A 20,613-nucleotide genomic window follows, 5' to 3' on the forward strand; every position below is an offset into this window, starting at 1 on the left:
AAGGGAGTGGCCTTCGGGTAGTCAGGTTACTGGTGGCAGATGCACTGAGAAGAGGTCAGGTATTCGCTTCCTCATAAAACCTTGCATGTTCTGGGGCAAGACTGGGGGCAATGAGGCTCAGGGAGCAGAGGTAGCTCAGTCCATAACCATGGGCGTAGGAAGGGAAGACTTGTGCATCTTCTGCAACTTCTGACTGACTATTCCATCCTCACATCTCTAAGTGTGGTCACTCTACTTCTGATCGCTCATGTTTCAAGGGAAGATATGTGTGCTGGGAACAGGCTCCCAGGATATGTTGTCTATCAATGAGAACCTGTGGGGAGGGCATGCCTTGAGGACCCTCACATACATACTGAACAGAAGAGTTAGGGTGGGGATTCTAGCCCAAAAAAAAGTGAAGCAACTCAAAAGCATGCAGATGTACATGGAGCAGGCACACCTAAATCCATGGTAGCATGCACCGAGAGGGTGAATGTATGGATGTTTGTGTTCCTGTAGAGGGTCATTCTTCTCACACTCATCCCCCCCCAACATACTGAAGATCAGACATTGTGCCAAATCCACTATAATCTTTTCCTTAATGCAATACAAAAGAGGACGGAAAGGGGTGTCATGCTTTAGTGCATGGAAGAAGCCCATGGATGCCAACATCACTGATAATGAGACTATGTTTTCTGACACTACTCTAGCCACTGCAAAAGTGTTAAACATGTTCCAATGTGTACAATGTTTAAACTTTATGTGGCAGATTTAGAATGCCCTAGCGCCACCTTGCGCCACATTACTGTCATTATTTTTTACGTTAATGTGGCCCAATGCGACCGAAATCCCCGCGCCGTATTTACAGAGTAGCGCAATGCATGCATTACACCATTCTGTAACACTCTGAGCTGCATTATGCCTGCGCCAAGCATTACGTATGCAAAGGGTGCATTCCCCCGTTAGGGGAGCCGTAAAAATGGCGCAATAAACCTGAGATTTCCTTGCGCCATATTTTACAGCGCTTTTAACGTCTGCTCTTGAGCAGACGTTAAAAGGGGGCTTCCTTTCTTTAGAATGGGCCCCTAAGCACAAGTAGCGCCAACATTTTGGCGCTACTCCTGCAGAGTACATCGATAGCGTCATGAAAAACGATGCTATTGCCATCTACCCTGCACCATGGTGCGCCGTATTTTAATTACGGCACACACATGGTGGCGGTAGGGGGGGGGCGCTAAGGGGGACAGGGAAAGTGGTGCTGCACTCAGTCAGGGGTGTGGAATTTATTAAAATATCTACTTGTCCAGGGGACAGGTTGCTTCTCAAATCTACTTGTCCTGTAAAAAGATCTACTTGTCCCTTTGGTGCCATGTAGTGTGGCGACAAATTATGGCAGCAATTAATAGCCTCTCTGATTATGCCAGGGCTACTACCATAGTAGGGCTTGAATACTTGGAGTTTCAATCCCTACTGTAGCAATTTCCTTATTTTGCCACCTTTCTGCAGATCTGCATACTGGGGCTGGAGGAAGCAGTAAGCAATAGTTCCAGGGCTGGAATGCCTTTGAGTCTGCAAACCTACTAACCTGCATGTTTTAAAGATTTTTACCAGCTTCTCTCTAATATTTTCCCATAAGAAGAAAGGTTGGACATTTACTCCTGACAATGGCAGAATTAGAACTTCTTCCAGGGTTGGGAAGAAAGTTGCTGGAGGGAAAATGAACTTGCAAATGCTCAATAGATTTTCACATGAGCAAATCTACACATCGTATTTACCCACGCTAAAATACAGTTCACAAATATTTTATAGGGGTACGACATATACCATGGGTGCACTTTTTCTTTAAGAATTTGGGGCCACAAGTAGGTAGGTTCAGATTTGTGACCTGCAAATTGCGAGTCGCAAATCCGAATGTAGGATGGTGTCCTTGACACCATCTGTGATTCGCAAGGGCTTCACAAATGCCCACATCATGAATAATCATGAGGTGGGTCGCAATTTGCGACCCCCTCACGAATGGTGGCCTGCTGGAGACAGCAGACCACCATGTCTGTGACTGCTTTTCAATAAAGCAGTTTTTTTTGTAATGCAGCCCGTTTTCCTTAAAGGAAAACGAGATGCATAACAAAAACGAAAAATGAAACGTTTTCGTTTCATTTTTTCAGAGCAGGCAGTGGTCCACAGGACCACTGCCTGCTCTGAAAAAATGTTTACAGTGACATTCACAATGGGAAAGGGGTCCCATGGGGATCCCTTCCCTTTTGCGAAAGTGTTAGCACCCATTTGAAATGGGTGCAAACAGCGATTGGTTTTCGCCCGCGTTCGCGGTCACAAAACAATCCTACATTGCACTGCGAGTTGCAATTAGGAAGGGAACACCCCTTACTAATTGCGAGTCGCAAACCCGTTTTGTGATTCGGTAACCAGGTTACTGAATCGCAAAACTGGGTTTGTGCATCGCAATGTGCTTTTTGCACGTCGCAAACAGCGAAAGTCGCTGTTTGCGACATGCAAAAAGCTACCTACATGTGGGTCTTGGTCCCTAATTAGGTCTGGTGTTAAAGACATTTTGTTTTTATTAAACTTCTATTTCTCTCTCTTTTGGCTGGCTTTACTGTGAGTGATCGCATTCTGCTCTTCCACAAGGAGCATATTGCCACACAAAGTAGTTTTGTTCAGTGTCAGGAACTACAGTGGCAATCAGTGACGTAACGAAACTGGAGGGTGCCCCTTTGCAAAGAACATGGAGGAGCCCCCTCTCCAGACTCACTCAGGGCAGGTGCTGTGCTGACGGGGCCCCCTGGAGGGCGGCTGCGGGGCCTTTGTTATGCCGCTGGTGGCAACGTGTGCTTTAAGAGTTCAAAAACTTTTTGGGGGGGTTTTGCCAATGTTTGTTACAATGTTGAGGGCCTGGTAGCTCCCACAACAATAAAGTTTTACAAAAGCCATGTCAAAACAAGACACGCATTGATGAAACTAAAAGACTTATAAAAATATGTCAGATCAGTTGGCTTTGTCAGTGTTTGTTTATTTTCATGCTTCCCATAATCTTGTTGAAAATGGTTACACTGATTTTCCATTAGAAATATTTTTGGGAAATACTAGCATGCATCAACACATTTTACTAAATGACACTTCATTTGCATATAATCAGAGAGCATTCTGGGAGCATTATACTTAGCGTCTTAGCCTAAACTTTTCAAACATGTGTGTACACTTGTTTTTTTTTTTGTACTGGAACCAACGTCAGTAGTGAAGTGTGACCTTAAAACATTTATTTACAGCACGCACCCTAATAATGAAGGCTTTCAAATAATGAACCATAAATACAAGTTCGAACAGCATTATCCTTTGGAAACACATTACCTCAACTGCAGAGAGTTCAACTCTCTGTAAACAGGCAGCCAAAGGGTTTGTGCTGCAGGGGGTTGGGCCTACTTGTCCCAAGGACAAAGTAAACATAAAAACTTGTTGCCCTTGACCCCAAACAAGATGTCCGGCATCCCTGCTCAGTGCAGCGCCACTTTCCATAAATCTGCCCCTGTATGCCTCTAAGGAATGGTGGATACAGGAGGAGGATGGCTTGGGATCAACAACTCCATATAGGGCAAAACTGGCCATTCAGTGATTGAACCCACTTATGTGGACCCCGTACGACCCGTCTGGTAAATACAATACAGGGCCAAATTTATAAAATAGTGTTGGTTCAGAAAATTGTAACTCAGCGCAGGTCGTAAACTGAGCTAGCTCATGAATAATAATGAGGCAGGTTGCAAATTGTGACCTACTCTCATTGGTGGCCATGGAAGAGACGGTGGCCTGCAAGTGTCAGTATTCCACCATGTCTGTGATCACCTCTGTTATGGCCTTTAAGTAAACTGATTTTTTTTGGGTTGTTTTTTTTTCCAAATGCAGCCTGATTTCTTTAAGGAAGATAGAGCTAAAGTTTCCTTCTTTTTTTTTTTAAAGATTGTATAGTAGTTGGCGGTGGTGTTCAGGACCACTGCCTGTTCCCCAATAAACTTAGTTTTTACATTCAAAGAGGAACCCTTTCATTGTGCAAATGGCTTACTACCCCAACTGGGGTGGCGCTGATTTTTAAATTTTTTGTACCTGGATTTAATCTCAAAACACTGATACATCCAATATCAAATTGCTATTTGGAAGGGATGCCTACAACTCGGGCCTTCTAAATAGCGATTTGTTAGGGGGTCGCAATCCCATTTTAGGAGCTGGTAAAACTTTACTGGCCCCTTAACTGAGATTCATACACTGCAGAAGCCATTTTCATGGTCACATACTCTGAGTTGGAGGGAACATATTGGTCATACTTTAGCCACTGAAACCATAAAGCTTGTTTTCGATACACAATCTGCATGAGTAGAAAACAGCAATAATATTGGAATCAAGGCACTGAAGATGTGAAAATCTATGTGGAAAGCTCTGTTAGTTTTGGCCCAATGATTGCTAGTACCTCATGTTGATGCTGAGTATACAAAGTATCTGTTCAGGCTTCTCTGAGGTTCTAAGTTTTCTTCAAGGTTCAAAGGTTAAACCTAAGGGTGAGCTGCATATACCCTTTAGGTGTTTGGTTGGAAAAGTGACATCTGTTTAATTGAGAGACCGTGGTCTTCAGTACTGAAAATTATCCTCACTTCTTTTGAGTGAGGATACTGGTCCCAGTTTACAAAAAGTCATATCTACACTGTGTACGTTCCTAGACATTGGTATTCCCATGCTGATGAATTGTAAACAGAATACAATTGCATTTATTTTGTTTTATCCTCCGTAGGAAGAAACATTTTCTTACGCTCCTACAAAGTTTGGGGGTGTTTAGTACCCTTTCACACCTTAAAAACGATTTACTACACCCCTTTGCAGGACTATATCACCATTCATTTGCACTGTGGGAAAGTGCTTCATAAACTGATATGTTTGTGGGCCCCCACATGTCAAGCATTTCAACCACACTTAAATTTGTACCCCATTATCCAAGTTTATTATCTTCACCAGCCTGAGCCAGGTCTGACTCTGAACCTCTCCAAAGATGTTCTTTAATAGTAGTAATTGGTGAACATTTTCTTGCTGAGTAAGCCCAACTTTTAATATGCATTTCAAGGAAGCTTAACAGGTGAGAAGTACCTAGTTTCGGTCTCAGCCGGCTGCCCCTTGCCGTGGTCAATCACATGCATTTGTGGAATGTCTGGGGCGTAGATTTGGACGTCGGCTCCCCCACGGCTCAGGTGGACCAGAATCCTACAAAAGACAAATCTTGTGTTAGTCTTGGTATGTACCTCACTCTTGAAGTATAAATCTATTTATTTATGCTTTCAAATTCACACTGGCACTTCTAGGAAAGGAACAGATAGTAAAGTGTTATTTACAACCATCTGAAGACACTGTGAAACAGAAATACAACTCTTCTGGACAGTGATATAATGGGTATGTAGAACAAGGTACTGACCTTCGGTAATGCTCCTTCTAGTGAATAATCTATCTAACCACCGACTCCAGACTGGATCCAGAAACTTTTAATGCAACAGGTCCAGTGATCTGCTAGGTGGCATCATCAGATCATGCCAGCTCCATCCCACCTCTGTTATGGCCCAGCATCACATGCAGGCACCACCCCTCCACTGTGCTGGGGTCTGTTTTACGGGGTGGCTCTTGAGCCCCCACACACAGAGCGAGTGACAAACTGATAATAAGACAGTGTGTGCAATCTAATCAGGGACCTTATAACTTCACAGAAATCCACTCCACAGAACAGAGAAATGGGCACACAGTGAGCAGTATACTGAGATTATCCACTAGAAAGAGTGTTACTGAAGTTAAGCTGTTCCTCTGAGGGATATTTCTAATGGTGGAATCCTAATTTATTTTAAATTAATGCAAAATCAGTACCCACACTAAGAAGATGGGCCTGATGATTATCTTTCACACTCAAGACTAAACCAGCAAAACGCTGTTCACTGTGGATCTGAGAATTGGGTCAGTAGTGCCTAGTCAGAGGTGGCCCATGTTGCGGCTTAGCAGATTTCCAACACAGAAAGATCCTAGCCAAGGTCATAGTTGTGGCCTTCACTTTAGTGGATAGAGCCTCCAGGCAGTTACTTCTTTGTCAAGGTGTAACACAGTTTGATACACAGGATGAGCCATCTAGACAAGGTATGGTTGTGGATTGCATTTGCTTTCCTTGTACTGGCAACTCTAACAAAGAGTTGGTCATTCACCCGCTGCTCCTTAGTTCCATCAATGTAGAAACTAGGAGCCCACTTAGGATCCAGCTGTCGAACTTCTCTTCTTTAAAAAGATGTAGTAGAGGGAAAAGGTGGATAGCGTGATGTACTGCCCTACATCGAAGGGTGACACCATCTTTGGGAGAAAGGATGCCTTAGTCTGAAGCATCATCAACCAGAACGACCACGCTTTTACCTCACTCATGTATGAAATGTTATGTGTTACTTAGGGTCTCCTGTCCCTTGGATTGTCCTACTCACTGTGATGCGTGGTGCTAACTCACTCTGTTGTTTACGCAAACTGCATGCAATAAGATTTGCCTACTTATCATGAGATAATAAAGCTGTTTCTCATTTCTTGTTGTGTTGGCTCTCATTATACTAATGAGACTGCTGGATTCGGGGGGTAGCACCTCTAGGCTGTGGGGAACTGAGTCCAACTGTCAGCCTAAGTCTTTCGGCTAGCTAGCAATACCTCACCCAGAAGTGGTGGTGATTTGTGGCAGCCTTGCTCATGACATTCTGATGTCTCAGGGAAATCGTGGTGCAACAGATCTAATCCTTTTCTCTCAGTTACATTTGTCTCACACATGCAAAGACAAACAGAAGCACAACTTGGTTCAATATACTTAATTGAATCTGTTGCATTCTAGACAAAATGTCATGTACTGCAATGATTAGGATGATAAAACATAATAGCAATGCAGTAACAAGGAATGTGAAACACAAGAAGAGTCCCACCATTGTGTCAGAATGCTAAGTGTCAGGATTCCTACCTATGCCACTAAGGTAGTACTAGAGCACAGCAGTGTTAGCCCTAATCCGCCTTTCAGGATCCCTAGGAAGACCCCATCCCCCATATCTGGATGTGGTAGTAGCGAAGAGGGCTGTCGGTCTACTGAGAGTCCTCTCCCATGTAGGCAGAAAGACGTCAAGTCTCAGCAGGCAGCTGCAATGAAGCAACCGCATGAAGTGTCAATTTTCTGCCTTGAACACACCCTCTAACTTATAGGGGGCAGAGGGATGTTTTATAATAAAACAGCTGGTGTTCTGAGAAAACTGCCCCAACGTAAGAGCACATATGTTTCTTTCGAAGTGGCAAAGATTGCAGTGTACCACTTTGTCCTGACAACAATATCAGGTACAGCCTTGAGCAGAATACAGAACGAGACTGTCAGACTAAAAAGAATTAAAACAGTTCCTAGGCTATAAGTGTATGAGCTAAAAGAAATAAAACATCACCGCAGAATTAATCTTCTGCTCAGGAACTAAAAAGAATAAAATAAATTGTTATTAGTCTAAAGGGCACAAGCTGCAGGCCTATGGCTAAAGTAACATGCCCATAAAAAAAAAAAAATAACCTCACAACACACTTTGCTGTTAAGTTCCTATATTTAAAATCGGAAAAAAAAAAAAAACACTCTGGGCAGAGTCAACCTTCTCTACGAAGACCCCGGAGCTGTCAAACTGCTGGTCTGTCAAGAATGCATTAAACATCCCTGGAAAAGGCTGAGGAATGCAGTCAGACATGGCATCGAAAAAGCACTGGTACCTATGGCACAACACAGACTGTTGTCCAGAGCAACCTACAAGATATTTTTGACAACATCTTGAACATCCTGCACTATATGCATTAAAGTTACGAAAGTCTTCAGGGAGGGCAGGCCAGATCTCACTCGCCATGTCCCAGACCACATATTTAATGGCCCAAAAGAGACAGCATTCAAGGATTTAGGAGCCAAACTGTGGAGGAGAAACCCCTCTTTCTAAGGGACTCAATTTGTTTAGATTCCTTGCCCAAAGGGGCAGAAGGGAAGGGATTGGCTTTCATCCTACCTGGTGTTGCCTGTACAATCAGGCTCTGTGTCAGGTTCTGAGACAAGAAGACAGGATCCCCAGAAGCTGCTCTATGGTGTCACCAGCGACACCAAGGAAGGTTTGGCCCAGGCCACAACATTAGATTATAATTAAAAGATGGCCAAGGCTTGCTTAGGTGGAAATGCCTGACTGAAAAATAAAGTAGGCAATGGAGCTCCAAACTCTCTGCAGCCCTGCGAACAACCAGGGGTGTTTTTTTTTTTTTTTTGGGGGGGGGGGGTTGAAAGTGGTCCAGGAGTCGGGTTGAGGGGTCAAGGGCGAGTCCAACTCTCTCAGGTGAAATATCCAGACCACTAGCATTTTTAAGGCCAAGATAATGTACAGAATCAGTATAGTGAGTGGGAGGATCAATCTGTTCACTCTTGTAGTAGGAAACACGTCTGAGACCTTGGAGTGCATCAAAGTCAGGTCCACAAACTGCCTCCAGCATTGGACAGTGGTGGCATGGAGGCAATGACACAGCTGGGGCACCTTCCCAGACCATAGGTTGCACCTTAGTGATCTCACTGTGCGACACAGCTGAGACTTGGCTGAATCCAGCTCTGTATGATAGAGCCAGGGTTGAGTCTGTTTCTGCACCTTGTGACTTTTCCTCAGGACCATTTTACCATCTGAGTTTTTCAAGTGGGAATGACTAATAATGTGCAGAATCTGTTTTACCGAACTAAAATTCCCCACCATTTTACCAATTCTGACCCATTTTCCTTAGATAAATTCTTCCATGTAGCACCTGAAGGCATTTCAGCGAGGGAAATCCCTGGAGCTGAACTGAAAATCGGGCACAAAGACTGTTGTGTTGAATGCACACAAATTATGATTTTCTGCTGATTCAGGATGAGGCCATACTGTGTGAGGATCAAGGAAAACAGGCTAGTTCATATGAGGTTGGACGTGCATAGTATGGTGACAGTGTATGGAAAGATTTAGGGTTGGTCCTTCCCAAAAGCATTGGGCACGCTTGATACTAAGGCTCCTATTTATGGGCTTTGTAGCGCAAGGCAGAGCAGCAGGTCATCTTGATGTGTTGCCCTGCGTCACAGAGAAAGGGCAGGAATGCACTGTATTTATCCAATACGGCACATTCCTGTCCTTTCCCTCTCCGCTGGCGCTGCTTTGGCACTCTAGGGCCAATACAGGCCCCCTTGCACCATGGTGCAAGAGTGTCTGCGTCGCATGCAGGATTGTTTTTGTGCAGGAAGGGATAACTTCCTGCACAAAACAACCTTGAGAGGCTTTTATCTCTTTCTGTGTGTGCTGAAAAATGCAAAACATATAGAAAGAGGAAAAGATTAGCAGAAATAAACATATTTCTTCTTGTTACACCTCTACCTAGGGTGCCGTATCTTTTTGGCACATTCCCAGGTTTACAAGTTCTTGGAAATCTTGGACTACATCAAAATCCGTGGATGTTGCGTTGGAGCACCCACCCATGGAAACGCCTCCCTGATGCAGAGTAATGCAATTTGCGTTACATTACCTGACATTTAAAACCCATGCAGGGCCACGCAAGGTGGCCTTGCATGGCCTCCTAAATATTACTTAAGGTTTGCGTTGCTCTTGCACCATTTTGCATGGTGCAAGATCGAAGCAAACCAGGATATAAATATGGGCCTAAGTGCGTTGAAGACACTGTATCCCATCCTCATGACCACAGCTGGTTAGGTCTGCCATAATGTCTTCAGTCGCGTTGTGAAGAAACATTGTGGAGGAAATACAGACTTTGCTCAATGAGATCAGGAGACTTCTCATATTGAAACAAAGTCCTTACTTTGGAGGGGTGCAGCCTAGTGAAAGGCTTGTTAGTAACGTGGAGGATCAATGACACACATAGTATAATTTAAATGAGAATAAAAATAAAAAATGAACTTCATGATGGGTGGATTCAATAAGAGTAGGAATATATAAAAACAAAATGTTAATGAGCGAACAGAATCTTAAATGACACAACAAAATCAGCTGGCAAAACTAAGGGCCTTTGGTCCGGATTATACAACACATATACAAAGCGATTTAAATTCTTACGGTGGCGAGTTGAACAAAACATTTATCAGCCAATTTACCAACAAGAAATCCTAGGTGAAACCAGGGTCCAGACTCTTTTGTACCTTCAAGAGGAGCCCAGGAGCAGCTGAGAGGCTTGAGGACGTGTGAGCTGAGAAGATTGATTTTGTGGTGCATCAATTGCCATGCCTCTTCTTAGCTCCCAAACTTTATAACAGCAAAAAATAAACCCTATGCCTCCGAGAATGCCACAGGATGCTTGGGTAGCAGGTATGTGATAAAGGTTTACACACCAATCAATCTTATCCAAAGAACCAATGCTAACCACATAACCATCATCACCCCAGAAGAAACTGCCACCACCATGATGTCCATCCACTCAGCGGCCCCATCAGACCCCTGCCCCACCACACATAGCCCAGTGGACTGCAACCTATCAGCGCCGTGCTTTTACCCATTCTGAATGGTTCCACCTGTTTGGCGACCTTCCCAGATGCTTCAAAACATGCAAGAGTCCTCCCACTGCTGAAGAAACCCGCTGCTGACCCTTCAATGCTTGCCAACTCCAGACCAATCTCCCTGCTACCATTCTTAGCCAAAGTCTTAGAGAAAATCATCAACATATACTGCACCAAATACCTCAACGACTACCAACTCCTCAACATCATTCAGTCTGGTTTCAGACCCCATCACAGCACGGAAACTACTTTCATCGCAGCCACGGATGACATCTGCATGACTCTGGATAGAGGAAACACGGCGGCCCTCATCCTCCTGGACCTCTCCACAATTTGACACCACATCCTCATCTAATGCTTACACAACATCGGGATCCAAGGACGCGCACTCCAATTGATCTGCTCCTTCCTGGCTGGTTAGCCTTGCACCACACACCTCGGAGTCCTCCAATCTCATCTGCGAAGTTCCAAAAGTATCCTCCCTGAGCCTGACCTTCTTCAACGCACACATGATCCCTCTAGCCAGCATCATCTGCTCTCATGACTTCAACGCCCTCTCCTATTCTTAACAACACACATCTTGTTGTCTCCCTCACAGACAAGATGCCCAGCACTTGGATGACGTTCAATGCCTGCATGCTGAAATTGCCCACTGGATGAAGACCAGCTTTCTGAAGCTGAACACAACCAGACCAAAATAGTGATGTTCGGGAAGAACACTTCAGTGTGGGACTACACCTGGTGGCCAACAGAGCTAGGATAGACTACCCACTCCCACCAGCCATGCCAGGAACCTTGGGTTCATCATCAACAGCAAACTCAACATGACCACCCGAGTCAATGCTGCCACTGCCTCATTCTTCCATACCCTGAAGATGCTGTGGAAGATTTTCAAATGGCTCCCAATCAGCACCCAGAAAACCGTCATAAATGTCTTCATCACAAGCAAGCTTGACAATGGGAACACTTAAAGGACTTCTGAAGGGGTAAAGTTATATCCTCCATACTGAATAGATGAATTCACAAACTGCTTTGTATATTAGCAAGTTCTCAATAAGATAATATTCTAATTTCATAATTAATACTAACATATCCTAGTTCATTAAAAACAAAGTCACTTAATATTATGTGAATACCTTTGGAGGAGGCACTCTACTACTAAGATGTCTTCCTCTTGGCTCTCAATACACTCTGGAGTAAATATGAAGGTGCACTGTGTTCATACATAGGTGGTAACACAACAGAACAAAATCACTTATTAAAGGCATTAAAAGGTAGTTTTAAAGTTACAGAAAGTTAGAGAAAGTTAGAGAATGAATGATGAATGCAACGGTATATGCCTATAGTTCATGCACCCCAGTGAACTGTGGATTAGCGACAGTACACAAATACTTGTGGTTGCACTACCGAAAGTGCTTTCACCATAAGAATCAATGAAACAATTGGATCAGTGGGAAACAGCTGACGGTGACTGGGGGCAGAAGGATGGTCTGATGGGTTGGTAAGAGAAATGTAAGTGCAGGAAAAACATTGTGTTTTTTGTCCAGTATTCTTAGTGATGTGCCAATTGCTGAATATATCTGCATGCACAAACCTCAGCATTCCTTATACTTACGCAGAGGCCTCATGGATTTCTGTCCCGTCAAAAACACCACACCCTGATAGAACCTGTGAAAATAGAAATAATCCAATACGTATGGCTGAGGTAGTATAAAAACAGGTTTCCCAATGTCACACAAAAAGAGCGTAAGACCTCTTAAGTATTTATAATAATTTTTATTTTACTTTGTAAAGCGCTTATGCCCAAGAGCAGAAGAGAGCACATTGAAAAGAAATAAAGATAAATATGGCAGAGGTGCACACGAAAAGCTAGCTATGGTAGATATAGACAAAGCTATGGGGCAAAACCTTGAGGTCAACCTACGCCTTCAAAGAGGCAGAAAAGATGCATAAAGACGAAGAAAAGGAGGAGGGACAAGGAATAGATTTCCAGGAGCTTACGGACGAGGGCAAACGCTTTGAATAAAGCAAGGAGCTCACAGAGAAGGGGTGGACCAGCCTCAATTACACAGTAGGGGAGAGAGGGAATGTAGAGCTGAACAGGGGAGGAGAGGTCCAGAGTGGCCACACCGTAGACACATCTGAAGGCAATGCACAAGAAAGTACAGTAGACAGCAAGAGAAAGGTAGCAGAGAGATCTGAGGTGAAGAGAGTTGAGCAGTTGGTAGAAAGTTTAAAAAGAAGAACGGTGGCAACAGGAGAAGAAGCAAGGAGAGCAAGCAGCAGGAAGGAGAAATAGTCAAGAAGGGACACAGAACATGAGTCAGAAAAAGTCTTTTGGTGACCTGGAAAGATTTACAAATATTGTAAAGTTGAACATGACAGAACTAAAATGTACGAGGATAGAGACAGTAATTAAAAATGAGCTCAGAAAGGGTAAGTGAAATCTGAGGAGGGGGAAGGTAGAAGAAAGTGGTGTGGAAAAACAAGAAATTTCAGGGTTGGAAGAATCTTCCTCTTGCATTAATAAACGCTTTTGATAGGGTGTATTCTATTTTATTTTTTATTTTTCTTCTTTTGTGTCTACTGGAATAATCCCAATAATATAATTCATTCTCTGAATAGGAAGTGGGAAAGCTCTCTATTAGATTAATGAAAAAGAAAGAGCAGATGGTATTATCACGAATGTTACATTTTAGGCAATCTAGCTTAATTAATAGATAATTTGCAGGCTTCCCGATCTAGCATTGTCGATATAGGAACCTTGGCTGGCAGTGCTGGCGGTCTTGATCCTCTGGGGATTACGAGTCCCCTCTCTGCCAGCTTTTGCATGGCGGGTGGACTGGTGTTTTAACAAAATGCATCTAAGTATCCACATTGATAACCATGTGACTGTTTACATTGGATCACTGCACTACGCCACGTGTGTGCACCTCTCTGCATTTCGCATTCAGTCTGAAACGGATGCGGCAAACCCTACTCCCTACCTACTGTTAGGCAACGCAGCCTAGCGTATGTCCCGAGGACGTCATGACACCGTCCCCTTACACCTTGTAACAGGTGCACATGGTACATGAAGATGCAGCAGACAACATACTATCTCGCCATCTAAAATGGGTTATGCTGCTGATGAGAGCTGCAAATCTGAGATTACAGCAGAGGGCCACTGACACTGGAGCAAAAAAAAAACATATCCGCCGGGCTTTGGATCCTTAGAAAAGCATTAAGGACATCGGAGAGGCTTTTTTTGCAGTTTTATATAGCGCAAACTCGACCCAAAGGTAATGGAGCGCTTTACTTGAATACATTTTGCAGGAAGTGGCCACGGAAACAAACGAAGGACCACAGGCATCACCTCCACACAGAGAGATGGCCCAAGTTAACAAGATGCCAAATGTCTGGTGTAGCGACATAAGCCCGCAGGTTTTTTTTTGGTATGTTGTAGTGTCTTTAAAGTTAATAGTTACTTGTTCTTCTGGTGTACTATGCTTTTATAGCATCTAAAAGACAACTTGTGTTTTAGTTGTTATCTACTTATATGTCTCTATTTGTCAATTGCAAAGATTCTAGACATAGGCCTGCATAATATTTAAAGGGTCTGCCTATATAGGCAATGTTATCAATTAAAACAAACATAAATTAGAATTAGACGCTACTTTGAAAAGGCCCGTAAGCCACATTACCCAAAACAAAATGCAAAAGAAATACACAGCTTTACAACTTTTAAAAATGCAGCAATAAATGGTGCTCAAAGTGCAAAACAGGCAATGCCAGGTCTAATAGCACAGGCTTCAGAAAGAGATCAAAGCTGACTTCAGAAAGAGATCAAAGATTGAGTCAAAGCAGCCCACTCCAATACACGGTGACCACTCACAGTAAATGTAAGCCTGCTGCACGTAAAACTTAGGGGAGAGGATGTGGCCTAACAGCCTGAGCTGCCGACTTTAGAGCTGGGGAACCAGGTTCCGGTCTCAACGTCGGCTCAACATCCTGTAATTCTGGGCAAATCACTTAATCTCACTATTCCTACAAAAAATGAAGGTCTCCTTCTCTAATATAACTGTTGGTCATGTAAAGTGCTCCAATACCTTCCGCTGAAGGACACAGACACCGCAAAGAAACAACAACAACAAACAGCAAAATGCCCAAAACAACACACAGCCACGGCAAAGGCGCTCAAATATCTTCAAGTCGACGGGCACAGACAGCGCAAAGAACCAGCGACATGCCCAAACAACATTTTGCAGAGGAGTGTGAAACAAAAGAAAAAAGTAGTGCGTGACAGTAAGTTACATGCCCGATCGTGCAATAATCCAGTAACAGGGTCAGTCTCCAAAGCAGTAACAAAACAGCTTCAAGGTGGAACAAACGTAAAGCATTTACCTAATAAACCAAAGGAATTTCTAAAGGCAATCCAAGGAACCAATGAAAGTGATGGGTGTGGTGTAAGACCACAGAAATAGATTACGGAATGTCTAGAGACAGGGCATGCACATTGCCTAGGCTCGGCCTAAAAATTAGTAGGTTCCATTTGAATCAATATTTGTGTAATTACTTATACAGACGGATAAATCTTGCATTCTTACATTGCATATACATCTCTCACATAGGGGTTTGACCCAAAGTCATGCCCACAACTCATAGCTTCTCTTTAGTACTTGTGAAGTGATAAGATATATGCCTTTGTTTCTTTCCATTGCTTTTGTTAGTGTCTTGTTATTATTCTAGAGATGGCTCCCTAAGCAGCATAATACCTGAACAGAAGAAGGGCTGATGGTCCTTTAAGACCGGCCTTTGTTTGTGCATAGCTGGAAGCGAGAGTAAGAAATCCCCCTTACCACCTGCAGATTCCTGCTCCAAACTGAATGCCAACAATGTGTGCCCCTGCTGAGTTATGTCCAGTGTCAGAAAATTACACCAAGACAAAGTCAGCATGTCTCCCTGGTACAGCCGGATCCTTGACATGGCCCAGAAAAAGATGCTGAAGCAGGGATCTGGCAAGAGCCCCCAACTTTCCAGCACTGAATATAACAATAAAAATATCATCTGGCGGCAACAGTAGAAAATCTACACCCAATGGGACAGCATTTTTGTAAATTATATTTAGGACACCAGTTTTCTGTTAGACAATATTTTGTGTGTAAGTAGGATAATCTAGAGGGCTATCACTGGTATGAACATAAGTAGAGTGTTCTCTCCTGACCTCCAGCCGGAAGTGGGGATACTCAGTGCAGTACTCAATGAACATTCTGTGAGTAAGGATACCACCTTAGAAGTTACCTTTGTTTATTTTTGGAAAATCTTCCTATTACACCCCATGTGACAGATTTAAGAGGCTCTTGTGCTGAGCAAGATTACACTTGGCTTTCCAAGTTTAGTTTTTAGTAATTTTGATCCAATTCGTAATAACACAGTGGGCTGTAAAAATATATATATTGTAAGTTTGCATTCTGTGTAGATTGGTCCAAAGAGGTTGCTCTGGTGGTTTGACCCCTGCCAAGAATAACAAGCAGCATGGCGTCAGTATTAATGAGTAACCTGCATGACGCAAAATCTGCAGGAATGCAAGTATACAGTTTATTCAAGGTAACTGGCTGCACAAGGTTTAGCTCTCTCCGGTTAGTGGTCAGGGGCCATACACTTATCCCTCGGATTTTGTGTAGATGCATAGATCTGCCTTAAAAAAACTAATTTTATATTATCTCTGCTAGGCTTAGAGAGCAGAGCAGTCAGAGGGTTAAGGGGGAGGTCCTTGCTGCACTGATTTAGTCCATAATATATGGGTTTCAAGTTACAGGAATTTGAGTGAACACTGAAACTTCTAGAATGTTTTCTACAGCTCCTCAGTAGAGTATCAATAAAGTGGTTAACAGTAACACCTGTCATTTATTGCACTTAAAAATTAAGAGTAACAGAAATCACCACAGTAATATTATTATAAGGATTATATTGTAATTGAATTTCTATCGCGCTTACTACCCCTGACTAGGCATCAAAGTGCTTTTCGGCGAGTAGCATGCTACTCCGGAACCTAAAACGGTTAGTGGTGGATTAGTAAAGGGAAATACGAGTACCGTATTAGTACGAATTGATTTGGGTGGAGAATATGTGAGTGTGTTAGTAGGTTTGAATAAAATAATGGAGGGACAGAGGAGGGAAGAATCAAGAAGTGTTATTTTGGAGTTTATAGTAATAGGATGATGCTTGGGATGAGTAAAGGAGAGATGCAGGAGGGAGGAGGCTGGAGAAAGGGGTTAGGGAGATCACAGTAGTAGTTGTGCCCAGGCTATCTAAGTACAGTGGGTGAAGAGCAGGGGTGCAAGGCCGGGGTGTATGAGAGGATGCTGATGGGGGGCGTATCAAGGAAACAGTGGGAGTGGGGTAAACTTAGGGGGGCATGTGTTACAACTTACACGATGGGAAAAAGAAGGTAAAGTGGAATTAAATTCAAGCAAAAGAGAAAAGCAGGAAAGTGACACTGAGAATTAAGTGAACAGAGAAAAGGAAACAAATAAAAGAGGGAGAAGGGGAAAGGAGAAAAGTAAAGAGAGAAGAAATGAGCAAAAGGGAAAATGGAGTGGAAGGGAAAAGGAGCGCAAGAAATGCGAATGGTATAAGAGAAAGTGGACTGAGGAAAAACGTGTTGGTGGGACAGATGGAAAATAGAGATAGCATAGGAGAAAATATTTTAAAAAGACAAAAGTGCAAAGGGTACGGGGGAGAGGTGGGAGGCAGAGGAGGGGCAGGTACTCACAACCGCCACGCGCGGCCCTGGGCTCCTGGGGGTGCTGTGCAGGGCCCGGGACGCGGGGGGCCCCAGCAGGGCCCGGGGCCCCAGGGCTCGGACTGCGGCCTGCAGCATGGCTGGGAGACGGGGCACCGACAAGGACAACGCGCTGCGCCACCGGCGTGCCTTACGCGCGCAGCGCAGCAAAGCCGCCGACGTCCGGAGGAAAACCTGCGCTAGCGGCGTATCCTACGCGCATAGCGTAGCGCTGGAACCTGCGTCACCCGCTCCTCTTACTCCGTAGCACGTCCACGCTGTCGGTGACGCAAATGTGCTACTTGCGTTCCTAACGCAAGGAGCGTAGCCTGGTAGCCCCGGGACCCTGGTGTGAACTCTGCGCTACTTGCGTTACTTACGAACATATCGTAACCCTGCACTTAGTTCGCTCTGCTGGCAGATGGGACCTGGGCACATACATTAAGTTTTTCACGTTTTATTTCGCCGCGCTTGTCTTCGTTTTTTTTTAATACTTGTTAACTTCCTAAAGTGATATTTGGAGGAAGTTGCACTCAAGTCCCAGCGTGCAACTCCGGCACTGACCAAGCCAGTAGGTCAGACGTATTTCCCTTAAAAGCTGTGGGTTCAGCAGTTTTTATAGGCGAGCGCAAAGCGCTCCGTCCATAATATAATCTCTTTTTGGGCTTCAAACCACGCCCAGGTCACGTCAGTCTCTTTCATTGGTTCCTGGTCTTGCTCTTTAAAATACGCTTGCTTTCATTTGTGAAAGGCATACATATGTCATGCCTTTTCCGGTGTTTAGCCCGCCTACATAGCACCAGTAAACTACTGTAAACATACGAGGCTCGATGTTTTGAGCATGCTTTCTGGACTACTTTATCTGTCAATTTTCCCCGCAGCGCAGTCGCACTGGGGTTTACATAGCACGATCGCGCTCCATTTCTTCATTTTCAATTTCAGCGCGATCACGCTGCATTTTACATAGCGCGATCACGCTGTGTTTTTTTTCTTTTCATTTGTGTGGCAAAAAAAGTTAGGTTAGGAGTTTACAATGCAATCCAACTCGAGCAAATGCGAGCTCCGTTGCATTGAAAATGCTTGTTCAATTTATATTTTGTCCTACACAGTGCAAACTGCACCTTTGCCAGTTTTCAAGTCACTGGTCAATGACAGTGGGAGCAACAGGTCAGTAGTGTGTAGTTTGGAAGACTGAAACCGGGTGTAAGGGCAGTCAGAAGTTTCCCTACAAGGGTTGCCACCTTTTTAAGAGAATTTTACCGGCCATTAGTTGTTGTTTTAAGAGTCTACAGAGGCCCAGACATGATACTAAATAGGACTTTAAACAAAATCGTTTGTATTCATTTGAAAAATAACTTTTCTGCCTTTGTTTACTTTTAGTTATTATTCGGGGATGGTTGACGCAGCTTTAGAACACATTTAAAAGTGTTTTGTATTTATATTTACTATTCGAAGTACATACATATAAGGGTTCAAAATACAGCTTTACTGATTTGGCTTATTTTTCTGCTGGCCGGGTCATTAAAATACTGGTGGTGCCGGCAAAACAACAGCCAGGTGGCAATCCTATTTCCTACTAAAGTGAGACTGTTTGAATTTATGTCAGATCACTATAAAATCACGACTAAAACAAAAATGTATAGAAATGGGGAGAAACAGCTGCATGAACGAATCACATTTTAGCTATCTCACTAACCGTTTGCCTGAAACCACAGTCCCCAGTAATGATAACACCTAACTGGAATTCATTTTAATCTACCACAAAGAAACTGGACTTAAACGCATTGATTCTTTTTCTTGAAAACACGACTGATCACAATAAACAACAATAGCTTTAGAATAATCACTAACCTTGGATTCAGAAGGAGCGTGTTACTCACTGTGAAGCGCTTCGTCAGGGGCAGTAAGTGCTATACAAGAGCAGTTACAACTCACTCAAAGCAGCAGTGCTACTCGGCGCTGAACAGTCAGGACAGCATAAAGAAAGAAAGCTGTTCTTATGTGCCATTCATTCTTAAGATATTAATAAGGCGTGTTGGTTAATAAAATTTAAAAGACTGATTAGTTAATTCTGTGAATGCTAATTAAATGGGGAGCCAAGAGTTTAGCATGCTGCAACAGACTACAAACACGAATATACATGAATATATGCTAATTTACAATAGAGGAAACAAGAAGTTCTGCAAAAGTGGGTAGGGCCGCCCCTGGAAATGTTTACATTGTTTAGGGAAAGGTCAGGAGTTTACCCCACACACAGGCTGGTCGTGGGCATAAATGTGACATCTCCAGTACCTTTCTCAGAACACTCCTGGACCCATGAAGAATCAGGACTGTAATTCTGACTAAATGATGGCTAAAGAATCTGAAGGAAGACTGGATCTGCTTCTCTTGAACCCAGGACCCCAGTAGTGAATGTATGGTCAAGCTGGCTGGCCTTGTGTTTGAGTTGCAAGGACACAACTAGGTTCCAGAGGTCCTTCCTTGCAGCTGGCAAACTGACCGGTACCAACTGAACCGTGCTGCTGGCCTATTTTGGAGTGAGTCCTGACACTTAAATGGTACAGGTTCTGGACCCTTGGATGGTGCTAGAGTGTACTCCTCCTATACCCCAAAATGCAAGAAGTGGGACTTTGATACTTTTTGGCAACTTTCTGTTTGGAGAACTGACAGAGACCGTGACAGCCGTCAGTCACAGCCATCAAATTGCTGGTTGGCCTCAGGTTGCTAGGCAGTACCACTAACGAAGATCTGATTTCCAGAAAAGTTTCGAAGTCTGAATATAGAGAGCTTCATCGGGATGATACCAAGCAACAAAACATTGATGTCCAAGCCTTCTCGGGCATAGACCTCAGGACTTTGCCTACTTGGAGCTTTCCCACCTTTGTTGACAACCACAGCAGGACCCCGCTCCTCAGAAGCCCACCATCATCGACCTCTGCATTGGATCCAGCTTGCAGCCTCCCCCGCCCACAACCACTTTTTCTCCATAAAGGTTTCTAAATCAGAAGGTAAACTCTTATTTGGGATAAGGCTGGTCGCTGTATCTGACCGGCAATCCATCTAATCCTAAATGTTGGTCTCTGACCTGGTCTAGCGCAACCAGATAAACGTAGTTGGCGCTTTATGCTTGTTGGTAATGTTTTTAAATCAACATTTAAAAAAAAGTCATGTCTTCTTTTCAACTTATAGGATTTGTGTTGTTTTGGTGTCATTATTAAAATAATCTATATTTTTATGAATTGGGATTTTTCTTGTGTTGTGTTTTCACTTTACTACTGTTTGAGTACTACATATA

General features: G+C 43.6%; 1 protein-coding gene across 1 annotated transcript in view; it reads right to left on the reverse strand.

The window, feature by feature from the left end:
• Positions 1–17,488, reverse strand: part of LOC138248843 (glutamine amidotransferase-like class 1 domain-containing protein 3, mitochondrial) — a 34,581-nt gene extending 17,093 nt beyond the window's left edge. The window contains exons 1-3 of the mRNA XM_069202794.1: positions 17,310–17,488; positions 12,171–12,223; positions 5,122–5,235 (exon numbers count right to left, since the gene is read on the reverse strand). Of these exons, the coding sequence (XP_069058895.1) occupies positions 5,122–5,235; positions 12,171–12,223; positions 17,310–17,417 (275 nt within the window). The 5' untranslated portion in view covers positions 17,418–17,488. The remainder of the gene's footprint in view (positions 1–5,121; positions 5,236–12,170; positions 12,224–17,309) is intronic.
• Positions 17,489–20,613: the final 3,125 nt, after the last annotated feature.

This window comes from Pleurodeles waltl, chromosome 8 (assembly GCF_031143425.1).
Source record: "Pleurodeles waltl isolate 20211129_DDA chromosome 8, aPleWal1.hap1.20221129, whole genome shotgun sequence".
Lineage (NCBI taxonomy): Eukaryota > Metazoa > Chordata > Amphibia > Caudata > Salamandridae > Pleurodeles > Pleurodeles waltl.